General features: G+C 46.0%; 1 protein-coding gene across 1 annotated transcript in view; it reads right to left on the reverse strand.

Annotated features, from left to right (window-relative positions):
• The window catches only part of LOC119393275 (uncharacterized), an 80,529-nt gene extending 66,112 nt beyond the window's left edge, over nucleotides 1-14,417 (reverse strand). The window contains exons 1-3 of the mRNA XM_037660210.2: nucleotides 12,748-14,417; nucleotides 10,210-10,359; nucleotides 3,138-3,321 (exon numbers count right to left, since the gene is read on the reverse strand). Coding sequence (XP_037516138.2) covers nucleotides 3,138-3,321; nucleotides 10,210-10,359; nucleotides 12,748-14,351 — 1,938 coding nt within the window. The 5' untranslated portion in view covers nucleotides 14,352-14,417. The remainder of the gene's footprint in view (nucleotides 1-3,137; nucleotides 3,322-10,209; nucleotides 10,360-12,747) is intronic.
• Nucleotides 14,418-21,371: the final 6,954 nt, after the last annotated feature.

Below are 21,371 nucleotides of genomic sequence, written 5' to 3' on the forward strand. Positions count from 1 at the left end.
TGTCCGCAGGACTCTTGGTAAAATATCGGTAAACCATTTAGCAACCATTAGTAAAACCATTAGCAAAACCATAATTTGGCGTAAGCGTGATAGGGAGGTTAAGGGAATGGCGTTACCGTGCAGCAAACGTTCGCTGCGAAGAACGCGTTTTAGTATAGCCGGATAGCCTGGATAGCGCTTATGTGCCCAATTTTTTTACTGCGGCGTCACCTAGTGGACGATGAACGCGTTAAATAAAAGTAAAAAAAAAAACTTAAAAATGCTCGCCTTTATTCCCGCATGCCTAATATTACTACTTTCTTAGTAACAATAAAAGTAAATAAATATGAACCACACACTAAGAGTGAAAACTTGTATGTTGCAGATTTGCTTACACCGATCCTATTGTTAGGCCTATAGTAACGTTCGAAATGGGAAGCAATCAAAAAAACTCCGCTAAGTTATCCTTAATGCTCGGTCGTCTAAGCTGCCTGATGGCAAGTGAAGCCATTTCACACACTAACAGCAGTGCCAAATTCAGTTCTAAGTGGGCGTCCTAAACCGCCGCATTGCTTTACATGCACTACGCAAGCCATGCAAACACGGTAATGCGAAATCTGAAAAATAGTGAGCGTATACGGTAAACGCTACAGGTCGTTGAGCGTGCTGCGCATGGTCATTTCCATCCTGCTATTTCGCTAGGCATGCACACTATTCCGCTAAGCCCGTTAAACTATAACTGTCTAGTTGTGTATTATTTTAGCGCATTAGCAAATATGTCTTGCTTTTTCAGGTACTTGATCCTTGCGAAGAATATCGTTGAAAATGCGTATCGTGCAAGACTGTGCATAATATTTTTCTGTTGTTTATGGCGCCCCAGACTTGGGCAAATGCTTCCATATGTCGCCTGCGTGTGAATGTGTCCGTATACTCACAAGTTATTCGCGTAAATTGAAGCCCTCAGGGATGCGTCTAAGTTGGTCACTATGGTCACTATGACCTTTAACAGCCAAGCTTTTAGCAAATCGTTCCTTGTCCGGTGAACCAAAAAACTATCATCATCATCATAAACGGGTATGCGCCGCAGAAATGGGTAAATCCCGCTACTTACCTCTGGTCCACTAAAAATGAAGGAGGCAATAGATAGCCCAACAAATGGCAGCGAGGCGACGACGGCGAGCCGAAGCGATGGAAGGCCTTCGCCAACGACGACGTGACCGTAGATCTATGAGAGGTGCGAACGGTTTCAGCTCGAGGTTCTGTGTCTGGAGTTTGGACATCCGTGTCGTGTCTGTTACTGTGGTTTAACTCGAACCTCTCTGCGCTGATACTCAGCGTAGAAACTACCTAGCATCACCTAGCTAAAGCATATCAACGACCTAGAAACAGCCTGCATCACCTAGCTAAGGCCTAGAAACAACCTAGAAGCAACCGGATTATTCTTCAGAATCGTCCAGTTTCGCTGCTTAAAGCCTTGCGTGGCTTAGTGCAAGCCTCACCCTTTTTTTGTAATAAAAAGGGGCTTTAATGCCGAAGTTGCCTGGCGGAAACGATTCGTGTCATTATTTTTCATTTCTCACCTTGAAGTTGCGTTACCACAGGGACAGAGAAGTTTGTAATTGTGATTAGGACTTTCTTGTAAATTGAAAGATGATATCGAAGCAGTTATGAGGTTTTTGCTGCTTTATTATAACAACTTGAAAAGGACTAGAAAGTGACACGCAGTCGCAATATCGATCGACAAAGACCACTCATCAACTCTGCTCTAGTCAAACTCTGCTCACGTCATGCTCGATGTTTCCGAACTTTGTAAAAATGAAAACGTCGTCATAACGTTATAGCGAATTTCTGCTGTGATGCTTCTATCATATTGCGCAATAATTATAATTGGCAGGAGAACTAACTAGGCTCGATCGCTATCAAGGCCCACTAAGAAAAAGCGGCCGTTAATAGTTTTTAGGGTTTTGGAGAGGAACCAAGGCTCTAATTGCTGAAAAATTCTAATGTTATACTCTTTGCAGAACTCAATTACTGAAAAAGTCTTGCATGTGGCAGAACAACGTGAACTTCTAATATTTCAAGCTTTCTCGCGTACGCGTAGTTTCACCATTGACAGTAAGCGTCGCTTCACGTCCTCGATAACATATTTCTAAGTTCGTTACACTTCCGTACGGAGAAAGGGTAAGAAGTAAAAACTAAAAAAAGAAATGAAACACAGAAGGAAACCATGAGCAGTACGGGTAATGGTGTACCTGTTGTATAAAAAATAGCAAGGAGTTAACTCACAGCCAAAAGCAAAGCTCAGATCCAGAAAATTGAATCCTCCCAACAGTGCCCGAGTCAAGATGTAAATCCGAAGCATGTGATAACAGTGAATCCAATATTTGTTCAACCAAAACGTCATCGGTTCTTCCTGTAGTCACTTTGTATTTATTTCTAAAGCCTCGTGTATTACGGGCTGGCAGAACGGCTGAGGCAGTAACGTTTTCCGATTGTCTTATATATCTACGGCTCTGGTACAACGTTTCCCCTATCCTTCTGACACCCTGATGTGTTCTGTTTGCGCTGTACTTTACATGATGCCGTACCTATGGTCCATCAAACATCATCTTGACCTGTTCAGGTGTTGATTGCATATACACACTTAACGCACCCCGTGAAAGTTACATGTACAGTTTGGATGAACAGTTTCTCTTGATGCTTCTCTTGAGATCGGCGTGTGTATGCTGGCATCCCGTTTAAACGAACATTAGGGTGGAAAATGCTAGACCCAACAGCACATGTGCCCTTTGTATAACTGTATTAAATAACACTCTGGCGAAGACTGCCCGTAGCCTTGGTGACCGTTGCCACTAACGAACCCCATGGCTGCGATGAAGGTAATCCAACGATTGGAATACAGCGGATAACCTTTGGAATTGGTGGTGTTAGAGGTCACGAGTATACTCTGATGCCCTCGTGTTAATGTATGAGTGGGAATTTGCTCAGGTAAAATTTGGGAAGCGCTTCTGCGTTAGTGAAATGCGAGAAGTCGTGACTGAAGGGAATTGAAGTTCCCATGCTGCTATGCCCAAAGAGGAAGCAGTTTCGCATTACAGAAGTAAAAACACTTCCTGCAGGTAGTTGTTGAAATGTCTGCTAGATGAGTCCACTTATTGTAAAGCATTAAAAGCTGCCACTGCAAGTAAGGCGGCTGTACTGTAGGCGCCCAAGTGCCTAGGTGCCTTTGAGACATAATTGCTTTCGACATCGTTGGTATTGAGTGGCGGCAGCGACGCGGAGGGCGATTTCCCGGATCTTGTTGGTTCTTCTTTGCGCCCTCCTGTTGTAGTCATGGGACTCCTGAAATGAAAAAAAAAAACGAGGATAACGCCAGGTCAATAAGAGCATAAATAAGACAAATGAACTCTCAGAGAAATTTTTTTGTGCGGTATCTTGTTCTAGGCTTTGACACTAGGTTGTGCAGTCGAGGAAACCATACTGAAACCATGAGGAAAAGTTTGGCTATGTGAACGTAACTCATTTTATTGTTACCGCAAATGACTTGTGATGAGCTGACTCGGTGTGTCTTGTGAAATCGCTTGCCCTGTCACATCTGTTCGTCGCGATGTCACGCTTAGAATGTGCTTCGTTCACCCTTTACCGCGTTTAAGAACTACACGCTTATGTACCATGTATGATAGAGTGTGCACATGGACCTCTATTATATTTGTGTTTGTTGTGAAAATTGGAAATGTTAATTCTCGTCCACCTCCTCCTGCTTTTTGCTGTCCAATGTGCAGAATACAAATATTTTCGCCCGTTCCTTATAACGAATCTTGCTGTTCATATTTTCTGACGCAGCATAAGACGACGAAAATCACTGAGCGACACTAGCGGCAACTACTGCTAAGAAATATCCGGAGTATAAGTAAAAAAAAAAAGAACACCGGGTTTTTCACATCGTAACCTCCAAGTGCGGCTTTATAAAATGCCTGACGGCTGTCTCTGTAAAACGTGTTCAAGAAAGACTGACTGGCCACACACATTTCTCGATCTGTCCGGGTGGGAATGGGGGAAGCGAATGGATGAAAGAACTTTATTGTTTGTCCGGCAGATTAACGGCCCGGGCTCAGGTCTCCCATGTCGGGACGTGAAGGCCTTGCCTCTCCGCCGCTTCACGGGCCTGCTGGACTGCCCAGAGTTGGTCGGCGAGCTTGGAGCTGCGCAGAGCGGCTTCCCACCTCGCCGAGAGAGCATCGGGTTTAATACGTTTGGCTTTAGCCTCGCATTCCCAGAGCATATGCTTAAGCGTAGCTGTGTCTGTCTGGCAGACCTTACAGATGCTGGTGTTATAGATCTCGGGGTATATTCGGTGATATAACAGTGGATTAGGGTAAGTGTTCGTTTGCAGCTGTCTCCAGGTAACCGCTTGAGCTCTGCATAGATTGCCACGAGGCGGAGGGTAGCATCGCCGGGCCAAGTAGAAGGTCTTGGTCAGTTCGTTGTATACCGTAAGTCGATCCCGGTCCGCGAACTCTTCGACATGGCCAGCTCCTCCCGCACGGGTTGTTGCGTCGCGTGCGGCGGAGTGCACTGCCTCGTTAAGGTTGGGGAAGTGCGGGCAGACTTCGCCCATATGGGCGGAAGACCAGATCAAGGTAGCCTGAGAAACATGGCCGGCATTCGCGAGTATACGAAGGGCTTCGATCGAAATCCTACCCTTAGCGAAATTCCGTACAGCTGTGCGCGAGTCACTGAGTACAGTCTGAGTGTCAGCGTCAGTTATGGCCAGAGCAATGGCCATTTCTTCTGCTACCTCCGGGTGTCGGGTCTTGACACTAGCTGCGTGCGTTGTTGTTTTCTCTGTGCTGATCACGACGATCGCGAACCCTCGTCCGTCCGGATAGCACGCGGCGTCAGTGAAACGCGCGTTCTTATCGGTACAGTATGCTTTCAATAGAAGTGTAGCTCTGGCTTTTCTGCGACCTGGGTTGTAAATCGGGTTCATGTTTCTTGGCACCGGGGTGACTTGTATCTTCTCTCTTATCCCCTTAAGTATGTCCGCCTTGTCACCGTGCTGTCGGTGATATGTGATGCCCAAGGGGTGCAAAACTTTTCAGGTGGATTACAAGCTGTCGTGTAGACGTTAACTAATCAATTACTCGTTAGGCACTAAGTAATGCGTAATGCCTGATTGTCTTATGGCTTGCGTCAAACGCCATAATAGCCTTCGTCCTGATAAGATTTAATCTAAAACACCGAAACAGTGTCAGATGCTATACGGACCACCGTTTGATTAAGGTAATTCACGCAATGTGGCTAGGCACAATCTACGATAACGACTTTCCTCTCTATTTGTCTTTTTTCCAGCCTCTATTTCTCCTCCCAAGTACAGGGTACCAAACCAAAAACATGAACCTATTAAAAGGAGCCCTGCAGCACCTATCCAAGTAGTCATCGAATGGCTTCATTAAAGCAGTTTATTGCTTCACAAATCGACTGCCGCACATCTTTTTTATAATCTGTCAAGTACGAGCGGAGGTACAGGAATTTGTCGCACACTGCAAGTGCTTGCTCTCTCCTTTCGCACCAGCGAGCGCGCTGAAAGCTAAGCAGGGCGGCGGGGGGAGGGGGTGACAAGGGGGCAAGAAGCTGCGTCCGTACGTCAGGGCGCGTCAGTACCGTGAGCAATTTTTCTTTTATTGCGATAGCAATTATATGGACAGTCTCGGCTGGATTTTGCCGTCGCCGTCGCCGCCGTCATGCACCGTATATGTATAAGTATGTATATTATATAAAGGCCCCAAAGAAAAATAACTCAGAAAAATGCTTCCGAAGCGCGGAATCGAACCAGGGACCTCTTGCTCCGCAGCGAGCGGCGCTATCCACTACGCCACGAAACGCAGATCCTCCACATAGCAAACGGCGAGCGTTATATACACACCATTTAGCGCTGGACGGACTCAGAGACAGCAGGCGATAATAAGCGTTTCTTCATTACCAGCGAGGTGGCGCTAGGAGCCCGACGGGCGCATTTAAAAGTCGTCGGCGAGCTCGCTCGCTTCTTATATTTGCGCATGGGAGAAGCTTGCCCTTCCGCTGTCTGCTCGCGCGGTTTTCTCGTGGCGAGGGGTAGAGGAATGTTTCACGCTTTCACCGTGATGTCCGCGCTCATGTTACGGCGCGTACGAATGTCACTCGAGCTCAGGGACGCCGCCAAACGAACAAACAGAAGATGAGCGCGAACTATCAAGTGTCACAGCTCGACACTTGAAGCACGCTAGTTTCCTTCGCTGCTTCGGCCGCCTGTTGCAAGGCGGCCGAAGGCGGCCGCCTTGCAACAGAAGCGCTGTTCAAACTGAGAGTATCCATTGGCGAGCCTCACTTCGTATAGCATTAGTTCCTTGCTATCGCATTCATTGCTTCGCCCTTGCGGCGAAACTGTAACTTTTTTTATTATTTAAACGCGCGGCTTACTTTCAGTGTGATCGCGAGCGAGCGCAGGGGCACGTCGCGACATCCCGCGGCGGCAGCGGTAAATATGTAGCTCACGATGCTCAAATCAACCAATGGCAATAGACATTGCGTTTATGGCACGGTCATTTGGGTTTATGGCATCATTTGTCGAGAGAAGGGCGAGCGATCTTTTGCTCACTTTGAGAATTGACTGTAAATTCCAGACCGCGTGCTGTGCTATAATGCTTGGCTCACACGTTCTCAGGAGCCTCGACTACCGATCGGCAGCGTTTTCTGACGAAAAAGTGTCGCAGGACCCCTATAAGCTCCTTTCATTTCCTCTCTCCCTCCGCTCTATCTCTCTTTCTCTCTCCATGCACGTCATGCTGTGAAGTAAATATGTGTTTATAGCTGTAACCGATAGTGACCTGATCTTATAAAACAGTGATTCATTTTGAGATCTGAAAGGACCTTGTTAATAAGTAATAGTTATGTAGGCGCACTTTCAGTTTCTGAAGTAAAGGCTTTCTTTCTTTTTTTAATTCACAACGCTCGGTACGTTTATTGCGGGTCGACCTTCACGCCGTAGGGAATACCCAACCTGTTCAGACTTTTTCGTCTGCCTCGTGAATCTGCAAAACGATCAGCGCCAGCTAATCTCGTAATCATATCTTCTGTATGCGAATTCAACGTCGTGCATTGCCGACGCCAGACGCGCCAACATCGAGCGACAGCATGACGACATGCGCGGGTAAAATACATGCAGAGCGCCTACCTTCTTTTGGTTTTTCTGTTTGTTTTTTCCTTGCATGGTCCCGCGTTCTCTCCTAGAAGTTCATAAAGATGCACGCATGTAGCGTCGCGTATCAGCTTCGCTAACCAAAGCTGACGAGCGATGTAGCAGCTCCCTTGCTTTCGGTAACACTTGTCTGAGGCAAAAGTAATCAGGGGGAAAATCCCCTGCTGTCGCGCCAATGTGTGGATGCCCATATGTGAACAGCGTCTCCGTTGAGACACGTGTCGCCTTGTCTCGCCGTCTATATAAGCTTGATGATCTGCCCTCAGGAATCGATACACGAACGGGTAAACACGTGGCGCGATATATATACATTATATATATATATATATATATATATATATATATATATATATATATATATATATATATATATATATATATATATATATATATATATATATATATAGGAAAAAGGTATACGCTTCTAAAAAACTGTTTATTTGTCGACGTTTCGATCGGAGACCGATCTTCATCAGGATGAAATTTACCAGGCTTCGGTGCGCTTTTATATCATTGTTCTCCGAGCCGAGAGAAAGAGAAAAAGGTTAAGAAAAAATACATACAGAAAAAAAAATAAATAAAAAATAAGAAAGGAAGAAAAAAAAGAAAAAAAAAGAAACAAAGAAAAAAATCGTCAACACCCCACGTGCACATACTTTGACTGACATAAGAATAACACGTGTTTCTCTCCTAGAAGTTTCCTCATCAATTACGACTCTGGCAGAATGTAAAGAGCTTTAAAAATCGGCTCTAAAGCCCTTTCAAGACAAGTAGCTGCCGTGGCCATGTTTGCGACTTGAGGAGCCCGTTGAGGTTTCGACGTTTTGCATAACAGAATGGAAGATTCAAGTTAATAATAATCTTAACTGAAGATCTCTCTCTCTCTTTTTTTTTATTATTTTATTATTTTTTCGGACATCGCTTCAGGAGCACGCTGTCGGACATACAGCAGGCTCACACGCATTCCAATCTTAAGGTATTCTCCATTTTCTTCATAAGCATTAACTGGAGCCACAAACCGGAGATCGTGACCACCTGTTTTCTAGTGAATGTGCCTTTGTACACTCTTCCCGGACTTTTACTAAGCTTTTTGAGTTGACTGCCTTTAAGCGCTTATCCCTTATTGTGAAGCTTCATCCCCTCACAGGCTTCAGGAGCAAATGTGGAGGGGGGGAACCGAAGACGTGAGGTGTGACAATGGGCTGGAGGAATGCACCCATGTTGTGTTGGGGCTTCAAAGCATTGGAACTCGACTAGTGACTACAGGAATATACCTCACCTGGACGATCTTTGGATATCAGCGGAGTTTTTGTTTTTCTTTCTTTTCTCTTCTTTTCTCTTTTTTTCTTTTATTCAGGAAACACGATTTTTTTTCTTTCTTCTTTGTTTATTATTTTCTTTTTTTTTTCAATAAACACGTGTTATTCTTATGTCAGTCAAAGTATGTGCACAAGCGCATTCGCGACTTTCGTAGGCCAAAGTATGTGCACGTGGGGTGTTGACGATTTTTTTCTTTTTTTTTTTCTCTCAAGAAACACGTGTTATTCTTATGTCAGTCAAAGTATGTGCACAAGCGTATTCGCGACTTATTTCGGCAGGTTTCTTACCTCTCTCTTTTTTTTTCTTTTTTTTTCTTTCTTTCTTATTTTTTATTTGTTTTTTTTCTGTATGTACTTTTTCTTAACCTTTTTCTCTTTCTCTCGGCTCGGAGAACGATGATATAAAAGCGCACCGAAGCCTGGTAAATTTCATCCTGATGAAGATCGGTCTCCGATCGAAACGTCGACAAATAAACAGTTTTTTAGAAGCGTATACCTTTTTCCTAATTATCTTACGGCAACCGAAGACAGACTCTTCATAATCTACGTGTATATATATATATATATGTATATATAACCAAGGTCATTACGCTAGATGCCTAATTGCAACAAAGAATCCTCTCCCCGACGTCTCCTCTGCTTCGGCGTCTCTATGTTTCACAAAAAAAAAATAATAATGGCGAGGGTTTCTTTCCGTGTCACGGCCATTCCGCATGCAACGATGCGGAATGCAAAAATACGTCTTCAAATTTAGCAGGGCCCTTGAACCTTACCGGTAGTGTCGAAGACTTTCCTCGTCAATTGCGACTCTGGCAGAACGTAAAGAGCTTTAAAAATCGGCTCTAAAGCCCTTTCAAGACAAGTAGCTGCCGTGGCCATGTTTGCGACTTGAGGAGCCCGTTGAGGTTTCGACGTTTTGCATAACAGAATGGAAACTGTGTAGGCGAAGGTTGAATCAGCTGCCGCACTTCCAAACACTACATACCCACTGTTTTACGGGTATTTTAAAACGACGACAGCAAAATGGACTGCACTGCATCGTGCTTGCCCATGCGGGCTTGATCCAAAAAAGTGTGTGTGTGTGTGTGTGTGTGTGTGTGTGTGTGTGTGTGTGTGTGTGTGTGTGTGTGTGTGTGTGTGTGTGTGTGTGTGTGTGTGTGTGTGTGTGTGTGTGTGTGTGTGTGTGTGTGTGTGTGTGTGTGTGTGTGTGTGTGTGTGTGTGTGTGTGTGTGTGTGTGTGTGTGTGTGTGTGAATACTCATTGGCTTCAAAAAAGCAACATCGAAAGAATACAAAACAGATAAAATTTAGGCCACTGTGAGCACAAGACCGTTGTCTGCGTTCTCTGCTGTTGGTATGCAGGCAAATATATTTCGACTAGTTGAAACTTTATCAATTTTAGAGTTATAGGTTCGTGTACGTTTTGGCAGCCTGTTGTCACTTCATGGCCCTAGAGCCAGGCATGTTTTTATACAAAGCACCTACCTTTAAAGCGTGGACAGTTAAAAACTGAGATTAGTTACAGTGCGGTACATGGCAGAAATAAAGAAAATAAGACTGACGCACGTAGTCCACGTGCATCTGACAGTACATTTCATATACCGTTCGCAAAATTGTGATGTCACACGGCGTGTGCTCTCTTTGAGATCTTGAAATGCTCAGCGACACAACTCACCGTTTTAGCAGAATCGGCCTCCACAGGTCGCAAAATGCCTGCCGCTTCTCACTGCTTATTGTGTAGTTGTGCGGCTGAAGTTGGACGTATTGCTCCGTGTCCTTGGTGTACAAAGGCCACTCTGCTTGCGAATTCGGTATGGTTGGTTTGCTGCAAAACGATGTTGCCACGACATAAGTCACTTTACTTATTCGTAAGATTACACGTACTGTAATGCGTCATGGTCACTCCATTCATTTGTGATATCCGAAGCAGTTTGATTTGTTTTCATTCTTGATTTTTCCCCCTGAAAACTTCGATTCTTTATCTATCTTATCTGCTTCTTTATAGGTTATTTAGCGAAAATATGAGAAAGGAAAAAAAGAACTAATCTCAGCAAGGACACTGAAACACTTGTTTTTTTATTTGTCTTTTGAAACACTTCACTTTTAAACAACGACAGGTGGAAACAAAGCATATTTAAATCTGTGAGATTTAATTCACTGTATGAATTCCGTTTTCTATTCTAGTGAAGCAGTACTTTATTTTTTCGCACTTATGATAAACACATGTTTTTATTTCCTTGTTTCTCTCTTCCTCGTATAGGTACACGCCTGGCGCCTCGATACGATGACCACGTCTAGTCCCAATCAGAAATCGAACTTGGGCCTTCAGCGTGGTAAGCGAGTGCCACGACAACACTTGAGAAAGGAGCGCAAGCTATTCGCGTCAATTGAATGGAAGAGGACTTTCACGGTCCTGATGCCTCAACATCAGCGTACACGCATGACTGGCGCGTGGGGTGCGTTGACGTTTTCCAGAGACGCGCGCTGAGATTGTCGGCTGTAACGACATTGCCAAATGAACAGTCAATCACTGCTCAATCTGGCGTACTGGTATGCGCAGCTCATGCATAAAGAATTAGAAGGTCGTCAAGTATGCGAGAAGCATTTGGCTAATACAGCAACAACGCCAAGCGGACGCCCTGTCACGCTCCGTTCAGTCGGTTCTAATGGAATTCATTTATATAAAGCATGTGGTCTTTATACCTTACGATGAATCCCAGCCAACTGGCTCAACTTGCCTATTGGGGCCTAATTGATTTTAGCCTGGGTTAGGAGATTCTTGGGCGAACAGCCACCTCATATCACTTTTATTGCGGTAGCAATTATATGCACACTCTCGGCTGGTTCTTGCCGTCGGCGTCGCCGTCATATCCCGTATATGTATATGTATGTATGTACATATGCATGCGTATATATATATATATATATATAATATGTATATATAAGCAAATGAGAAAAATAATTCAGAAAAATTTTCTGAAGCGTGCGAACGGGGATTCGAACCTGCGGCCGCTCGCTCCGCAACGCGCGACGCTTAGCGACTCGATCCTGGAGCATACGTCCTTCAGCATACTAACGGCGAGCTACTTATAAACACCATCTACCGGTGGTGGTACGCAGAGCTCGGAGGCGCACTTCAGCGTGTTCTCTTCATCACCAGCGAGATGGCACGAAGGGCGCGCTTTAAAGGTCGTATCCCCGCTCCTTGCGATGCGCATGCGCCCCTACCTCTATACCGCCTGTACTTTGCCCTAGAGGGTGTGTTCGCCCGTGCGCGCGCGCTTATGTCGTGATGGAGGCAGTTTAGACGTCTTGTGCTTTCACCGCAATGTTTGTGTTGAAGTTACAGAGCGCACCAAGGTCACTTCGCTCTCTGCAGTGGCCGCGTTTGCGAAAAGAGCGCGCTGCTCAAACACAATGAAGTAACAATCGTGATAGTTGTTAGGTCGCGCTCGACCTGTTTGCGTTTTTTGGTACATCCTTCGTGCTCGAGCAGCGCGCTGCAAGTTTCGAGCTACTTGCCGTTCTTCGCGTATCCCAATTTGTTGCTATCTCATTCATTGTTTCGCCCTTGAGGCGAAACTAGCTTTCTTGTGCTCCATGTTCCTCCCGCACAAAGGAAGATATATGAACTTATGTATCGTACATGTTCGATTTGGTCACTTTCACTCGAGCCGGTCGACGCAGACTAGAGCGCTAGAAACAGGGCTGTTTGAAAGACGTAAATTGCAAAGGCTCTCTGTGTTTTTAACAAGTATCATACACGCCACACGTACGTGACAAGTGGCACCAAGCGAGAAACCATTTATTGCAAATACACCTAACTGGTACACTCATTGTTATTCGCTATTCTGAGCTGATTTAGAACACCTCATTCGGACTTTGGTAGCATTCTCACAGTGGAGATCTGACATAGAACTATGACGTGCTAATCCTACGGAATATGATTTAATATAAAGCACAAAAATCAGCCAGGTGTTTCACGTTGTCATGTAACATTTCCTGGTGCAAACTAATATGAGTTCAAGGCTGATCTACGAATGATCCGCAACTATGTCTTGGCAAACTTGAGCTCCGTTTTTTACTGCATAATGCGCGCGACAAGTCTTCCTTTAGGTTGTTTATCATTAATGCGCGCCGAATTGTTGTGCGTTTGTATGTTATATAAATGCTCATGCACTATTGAACCAATCAAATGCAACAGAGTACTTACCCATTTTTCACGTAAGCAGTAATCGTAGAGATAAGCTCTTTCACGAACATATTCTCGTCTTCCGTGTAGTGCGTGATGTTCAGCTCTTCTTTCAGTGTGTGCCACAGCGATGGTCGATGCTTCTCTTCCTGAGTGAGGAAAGGTAGCGCTCCAGTGGTGAAAAAAAGGTCCTCGCCATGGAAGACGCCAACCCATTCTGGCCATACGTTGAACGAGGATATGTGCGCGTATTGATATCTATACGTCTTGATGCCTTGTTTCGATGCCTTTTCAGCAAAGAAAACCACGGGGCAGTAAAACCCACCATCACCGATGATGTCGCCGAAAATCGACAGGACTTGATCCTTCGTGAAGTGCGTGTCGTAATCGCCGTAGTAGTGCTGGACGATTCCCTTCGATGTTGCGACCGGTAGGTTAAAAAGCGTGCTCACGACCAACGTAATAACAAACCTGTAGTCATCCACGAAAGAAAATGCGCCTTCGGCCACAGTTGAAAGTTTGGCGATGTGGTACGCAAACACCGTACCTTCATTAGCAACCGTCCCCAAGAAAACTTCTTCCGCAGCTATTCTGTCAGCCGCGTTTTCGAGCAGTGGGTCAACCGGTAGGTACTCGTCGCCGTTCACTGGTGGGAATATCTGGTCTTGAGGTTTTTCTTTTGCGAGCCTCTCGTAGATGGCGCGGCCGTCGGCTTTCTTCAGGCAAGCCACAGATTCTTTCAACTGGTCTTGGAGGCTTCGTTTTTCATCGTAGCAGCCCGCGCCTGCCGCCACTGCTATGAATTTTCCCGAGCCTTTGTATGGCTCTCCAACGATCATAGATGTTGTTGCCCCGCTTTGCAAAAGCATCCTTTTGAAAAGGCCTTTTCCCTTTGGTGAAATTGAGTGCAGGGATACGGAGATGGCACCTGCGCTTTGACCTGCAAGAGTGACTTCGTTCGGGTTACCTCCGAAAGCGCCGATATTCTTCTGCACCCACTGAAGTGCTAGGTGCTGATCCCAGAGGCCCCAGTTTCCGGGAAACTCTTTAGAACCCGCCGTTAGGAAGCCGAAAATGCTCACCCTGTAATTGAAGCCGACAGCAATCACGTTGGAGTGGGCAACGAAATTGGACAGATCGTGAACGAAGAGTGACGAGTCACCCCACTGAAAGCCACCGCCGTGAAAGAAAACCAGGACCGGCAAATTGGCATCGCACATGTCGTCGGGACCGCACGCCGTAGCGGGCCTCCAGACGTTCATGTAGAGACAGTCCTCCGAAGCGTGCGAGTAGTCGATTTTCGTGTCCTTTATGAAAGGAAAGTCGACTTGCATGCACGGGCTGGGCGTTCTCGAGGCGTCGTACGTTCCGTTCCACGGAATCGGGGGCCGTGGCTTTTCGAAGCGCAGGTCTCCCACGGGAGGCTGCGCGTACGGTATTCCGAGAAAAGCGTGCACTGGAACACCGCTAACAATGTCACGTCGGCCGGCGACGAGTCCATCGCTGATGCGCACGACAGCTGAGCCAGCGTCACGTGAAACTTCGTTCGCATACGTCCAGCATCCACACGTGGCGAGCAATGTGACGAGCGGCGGTACGAGCAGAGCTGAGCATGGCGACTTCATGACGGTGTGACGGAGTGCTGCTCATGTGCCAACTTTACGGGACGAGTGATACGGTTCCACCTCCCACTACAATTCAGGGGCTTCCAGGCGAGACGAATGCGGCTGCTGGAGAGGGAAAAGCCCTTTGTCGATTATTATTTTTTTTTCTTTTGCCTGCGGTTGCCACAGCAAAACAGGTTTCAGGCCTGATGCCTCTTACTTTCAGATAAAGGATGCCCTTCCCTTCATATAGGTTTTTACCCTTCGATCGCACGTGTTTTTCATTGCTAGATGAGGTAGGTAAAACGATCGCGTATGTGAGAGGCATTAGTAATCATGAGCGTTTTTGAGTCTTTAGAGGCATAAGCGCGGATCCTCGAACTTTAGTGGTGACGTGCGAGCTGGCAAAGTTTCAGAAGAACCAGCCCGAAAACCTGCATCCATCTTAAGATGGCGATGGCAAAATTTACTTGCCTGCCGGCGTCTTTTTTCCTGTGGCGACACTTGGAGAGAAAACAAGCTAGCGATTACCAGGAATTCATTATTGCGTTTGCCCCGACGCACAGCTCGAAAAAACAGCTCCAAGTGTTGAAATTCAAGCTTGCCGGCTTTCGCAGCTTCTTATTGAGCGTTGAGGCATGTGGCAACTTTCGTTACTCCTGTACAACAGGTTCTGCCAAGTTGACATAGATGCACTTCCATTAGAACGTCCATAAGGTAGCAGAAGAAATACTGTAAATGTCGCTGTCAATACTGACAATATTAATATATGATGAGAATTACATTTGTGTAATATGCTTATTATGTGTATGTCCTTCCTGTTGGAATCCCCATTGGGATTGGCAGTGTATCTGAAAAATAAATAAATAAATAAATAAATAAATAAATAAATAAATAAATAAATAAATAAATAAATAAATAAATAAATAAATAAATAAAATAATTCCGAAGTCAATTTTCAGTGGTGAATAAAATACCCAGGTTGGGATTGATGTCAGTGATTTTATGCGCGTAACTGCCACTCCACATGAAGGGGTACAGTATAAGGTTAGGCTAATTGTGACTACATCTCTATTATTCTCACGTTATACAATTCCTTTCATTGTTAGCGATGTAACTGCCAAGTGTCCCAAAGTCAGTTAGTACTTCTACTTTGTTGTTAGTATTGAAGCGTCTATAACGCAAGACGACATGAAGAGATTGCGTTACTCATGGAGGAAAAGACCGTGCTGCGTCCACCGTATCGCTAAAAATAAATTATTCGCGCCGCTTTGAAATCAAGCATGCGAAAGGCTGCGAGCAAGAACAAAACACGAATAGCGACACGCGAATGAGGATAGCGCCGTCGCCAAGGCCATAATCACGAAAAACCGAGTCCCCGCCAAGTGATGTCTGCTTCGGCGAATAACTTCCCCGTCTCTGTGTTTATTCGTTTTCGCCGCCTATCCGACGCGATGCCACTTGGACAACTTGTTTTCTCAGTCACGTGACGCCGGGCAACCGATCGCGTGAGTAGACGGTGATGCGGTATCTTTAGTGAGGCTGTGTTCTGAGTCTGAGATAAACATAACCGCTGACGATAAATAAATAAACAAAGGTCGAGGAGGGCGAACGAACAGAGAGAAAGAAAGAAAGAAAGAAAGAAAGAAAGAAAGAAAGAAAGAAAGAAAGAAAGAAAGAAAGAAAGAAAGAAAGAAAGAAAGAAAGAAAGAAAGAAAGAAAGAAAGAAAGAAAGAAAGAAAGAAAGAAAGAGAAGGGGCGCGATGAACTGACAGGCATTCAGCAGAGAGTGAAGAGAGCGATAAAAGAGAAGGAAAAGCAGGGAGGTCAACCAGAGAGTAAATATTGTACAGCAATATTTGTCTGTGGCTTCTAGATATGTGATAGTAGCAGAACTTGTTCATTTTCTTACTTTACGTTTTTAACTACTGCTGGAGCTAACGTACTTTATTAGAACAAGCAAACGTCAATTTCTTTGTTGATGAACACGCGAAAGGCGGCATTTCTGCTTCTTAAACTAGGACACTGAATACTCAACACGGAAGTGATGCTACATTGTTTTCGCCAAGATACGAATCAACTTATGAAGTGCACATACAGTGCCGGAATGGGTTGGTCACCACACTACACTCGCAGGGCTAACTATCATCTCAATAAATCATTGTCATGAGCTTACTCTTTTGTATATCCCATCCCTATGAAGGTTGTTTACCGCGTCTCTAAGCGTCCTAACACACCAGTACTTGAATCCACGCGGGTAGTTTCTAGTAATAGGTAAGGCGGTTGGTCGATCCCTGTATTGTTTCGAGTCTCTTAAAGAAGAAAAATCAGTCATCTGGTGGTGGGACCGAACCTCATTCTCCCATCGCAACAACAAAGTTATCTGATCATTATACCGCACTCCTACATTTTTTTTCTTTATAAATGAAGTTCCTAGCATTGCATGACAGCGTACGCTCGAATTTTCCTTATGGTGGTTAGGCCACACTTTCACGCCTACTTCTCTCGTGGCTCTTTCCGTCTCTCGGCATGCGCATCAGAATCCGAGTTCTTTAGCAATTTATTGCTCGAGTTGTGTTACACAGCACCATTTTCGCAGTCCTCTTATATTCTCCCATACTCTCCTCGTAGTGGTTAATGCTACGTAAAAGCGGTGCGACATTGTGCTGCCTCCAGATCCAGGTTAAACTGGGTTTTACCAGTCATTCGCCGGGGTAGAAATTGCGACGTTGACGTGATATAGACCACGTGACATGGATGAAAGTACGTGCGATTATATAGTTTTTAGTCGAAAATGACGTCGCATTCCGTCTTCCGTCTAGTTGTTTGTTTTTACATCACTTTCTCAGCACTTTCTCAGCAAGCGCAACGAGTTTCGGGTCGGTAATCTATATCCTGCTGGCGGCGTCACTCCCACACATACATACGCAAGCGATAGCGATGTAAGGGCAGCTCATGTGCATATGATAAACATAAAGAAGAATGTTCCGACCGCTCAGTTTGAACTCTGGACCTCTACTATCGAGGCTGCATTAGCCAGAAAAGTAAGCATTCTAAAATAAAATTAGATTCTGTGGAAAACTTTCCAGTCTCGCTTGTTCGCAATTATTTGCAACACGAACTATAGAGCGAAGCTGTATAAAAGAAGCATGAAAATGCGCAAGTAAACTATGGAATCTGTTCACACAGCCTATAAACCAATTGAATTAAACAGTATATCGCGTAAAAATAATCTCCGGCCGTTGTCCGGCGTCCATAAGTTGCAAAGCATAGCAGCGGGCTACGCCGTAGCAAACGCTCCGCATATGACCCAACTTACTACGTCACTCGGGCGCTGACGGTAGACGGCGCCACCATAGGCGTACGCACAGGCGAGGGGACGGCCGCCCCCCCTATTAACCTAAGAGGGGGGCGCAAAATCTGCCCCATACATTGACCCCCCCCTAGTCACCTAAGAGAGGGGGGGGGGGCGAAAACTGCATCGTACATTGACTTACAAAGGGGGGGGGGGCGCTGCGGTGAACCTTCGGCCCCCCTGATGGTGAACCCTGCCACGCCTATGGGCGCCACCGTATGCCCTCGACCACAGTCGGGTTGCAGTATTCGCAGTGACATAGCAACAGCAGTAACAGAACTGATAACACCTGTGCTATTTCTAAGAGTACCCCGGGCCGAATTTTTCAACTCGGCCCCCGTTCCCCACTACCTTGCGATGCGCAAGGCTGATTCCAGGTCGCTTGAATCAAGTTTAAAGGCCTTCGCTATTGTTTTGTTTCTACGAGGTTCAGCGTTGTTGACTCTTCCAGCAATCGGGCAAGACTTTGCAGTGGAAAGCCACCACATAATAAAAAATTGGGAGGTAACAAATGCAGGAAAAGAATAAAGGACGATGCCGTGGAGTGTAAGTCGAGGCAACAGATGGCGCTTGTTATGAACGCCTCGGTGCAACATCAAGGCAGCTGGAGGCGGTGGCGCGTAAAGACCTTGAGACGACGGCTCGCTTCTGAATGCGGTGTGCCAGCCCTATTTTAGCCTTGAACGCGACCTTCTCCGAGGTTGCGACCGAGCTCAGAACGTGCAATGGTGATTCGATCTCGGCCAAGGGCGCCACTACGTGCACTGCTTCCAATTCTGCATTTCAACGACCGGCGAGGACACATACAGCTTCTTGGGCGCGCTGCTTGAGGCAAATGCGGCGCTAGTGTCTGCAGCAGCTACGACTATGGCGAAAGGAGGTCTGGATGAATGCAACCACACTGCAAGTCTTGTGCAGTGTAGAATATTCGGCATCTTAGCAGCTTGTTAAGATTGCATATTAAAGTATTGTCTACCAACAGGAATCTTGTTATCAGAATATAGCTTTTGCTCTGGCGCTATTTTTTTTTTCTTTGGTTTCTTATTCGTTTCTCTTCGTAGAGAGAGGGAGAGAGAGAGAGGTTTTGCCAAAGGCACGAAGGTTAACAGAAAGATAAAGATCCAGTTTGCTACTCCGAACCGGGTAAGCGGAGACGGAAAGGTAAGAAAGAAAAGAACGAGAGAGAGAGAGAGAGAGAGATTAAAAACAAAAAAGTACACACATACACACACTCAAATAAGGGAGTGTTATAGTCGTTCAACGACGCCGGTTGATCGTGGAAACTTCAGCAGAGCTTGCATCGTGGCTTGAGAAACGAAGAAACGAATTACATCGCTTTCTGGTGTGAAGCTCGAACTTTCCGGCATTCCGAGATTGATTGCTCGGAAAGCGGCTGTACATCAAGGCGTGCTAACGTTGTTGAGAGGCAGTGTCTCTGGGGGCAGTAGCGAGGACAATGAGAGGGGGGTGCATGTGTAAATTACGAGTGCATCTATTGCTAAGGTTCTCGGCTGTTCACGAAAACTTTGAAAATAATTGAGTTGGACTAGATTGAATTCCTATGTATGGTTGGTATCATTTCTTTTTAGTTTTTTTCAGTTTCCTGTAATGTGGATACTTCTCGTAAAAGCTAATTGGGTCAAAATATGTTACGGAATCAATGCCGCGTTTTTTTTTTTTTTTTTCATCGTTGCCAGCCGCTATAACACAGCTCCGCTATGGAATTGTGCTGCTAGGCACATGGTAAGAAGTTCGATCATCGGACACAGTAAGTGCGATTCCGTTACGATGTAGTTCCAGAGAGATTCGTTTCCTTCCGGGTTTGCCTTCCGGGTTTCCTTCATCATCAACAACGGCAGCTGATGAAGACCGGATGTAATTTCGGGAGGGAGAACACCTGCAGTTACTAAACGTCGTGACCTGTGAGAAACTACGCAATAATTGCAATTTCAGGCATTTACCGAGAAGGAAGGAGGAAGGAAGTTAGCAGAAGGAAGCTTCCGGTTGGCTACCCTACACTGGGGGATTAGGGAAGGGGAATAGAAAGATGAGAATTAAACAATAAGCGAAAGGTCTGGATGACTGCGAAGACCGTCATGATGTCACCTCTTGCATCCTTGGTTGCTTGGTGATTGAGCGAACGGTATATCATTCTAATGATGAATGATCAAGTTTTCTTACATTAAGTTCCTACTCAGTGGCGGTCCGGCAACGTTGCATTTCAGTTGGAATTCTGCAGGGGCATCTGTAGGATCAACGAAAGCTCAGGTGTTCGGCGAATGAGTTCAAGATACTCGTGATATTCTTGGAAGCGTGCATCACGGCTTGAGAAACAAAGTAAACATCACAACATCCTACACGGCAATGGCGTGGGAACAGCAGGGATTCAGCGCGGATTCTGGTATGGGCGGACCGACCGACGTCATCAGCAAGGTCGTAGCTTACGATGCAACCTTGAACCGGCAGCCATTACAAGTACACCGTGTCTATTGCATTGCGCTTGATGGCAAAGACGAGGCGGATCACAGGAACCGGGGAACACGTCATGTCGACGTCAGTGTGGTAAGGTGGAGCGGAGGTGGAAATCGTCCACTTGCCCGGACACTTACCTGTTCGTCTTCGGCAACTCTAGCCATTATTACTCGGTCAGAGACACGTAGACATACAATATTCGCAATGCCCATAGACTGTCGCGCCACCGAGCGGGATTCAGGAGCGTCCTCTCGAGGAGGGTTAGTAGACGACAAAATGGCGGCACTATGCAGTCGCTCCCTTGTTCGGCTGTGCTACCCTCAGTGTTAACGCGTTGGCAAGAAAGGAACACTACGACTTTGCATGTTCCCTGCATCAGTGATCAAACCGGGCCCTCCGTGACACGAGAAATGTGATTCGTTCTTGCGAGACGCGAAGTTTTCGTGAAAATACGTGGCAACTCGCGCTTTCAATGCTAGCCCACAGTGTACACATATATCAGCTTCGCGAGGCTTTCTGTAGCCACGTAGGTAAGTCAAATGTTATCGTCTGACATATTCAGTTGAAGCTCACCCTGTTTTACTTGCATATATAATTGGTCAGTGTTTCTTGTAGCGCATGAGTCCCATAACACTGTACGCGGGAGGGAGGTCGCGCGGGCTCGCGATGTGCTCATGTATAACTGAGCGATCTCAAGTTGGCGATACATTAAAATAGGGCGTCTATCCTTTGTCAGCAAAGCGCTGTTACGAATCGCGCGAGCGACGTTTCAATCATTCGAGGACGCGTCTGCTCGACGCCTATCGTGGAGCGAACGCTTTCCATCCACGCCGTCCTTCGCCAGTGTGTTGGGTTATATTCTAGGGACCCTAGTTGGGTTTCATAGCCACCGCTGCGCCGCTTGTTTTTGTACGTTTGTTGATAGGTGGCAGCACACTGCAAGCGATTTGCTTGTTGGCCGGTCTGAGAGCAAAACTGGCGAAACGTTCTCCGCGCCCAGACGTCTGTCTGATTGTAAACGTGGTGACGCGGAGTGGTCGAAGTCGTTCGGCGGAGGAAATTCTTCCGATTGCTTTCAGCAGAGATGTTGAAAGAAACCATCTTGACGACGAGGATTTTTCACTGGACGTAGAAGACTGTGAAAGCACCGAGAGTGACAGCGACGATGAACCACCAGCTGCTAACTCACGAGGAGCGAGTTGCACTTCACGTCC

The sequence above is a fragment of the Rhipicephalus sanguineus genome, chromosome 5 (assembly GCF_013339695.2).
Source record: "Rhipicephalus sanguineus isolate Rsan-2018 chromosome 5, BIME_Rsan_1.4, whole genome shotgun sequence".
NCBI lineage: Eukaryota > Metazoa > Arthropoda > Arachnida > Ixodida > Ixodidae > Rhipicephalus > Rhipicephalus sanguineus.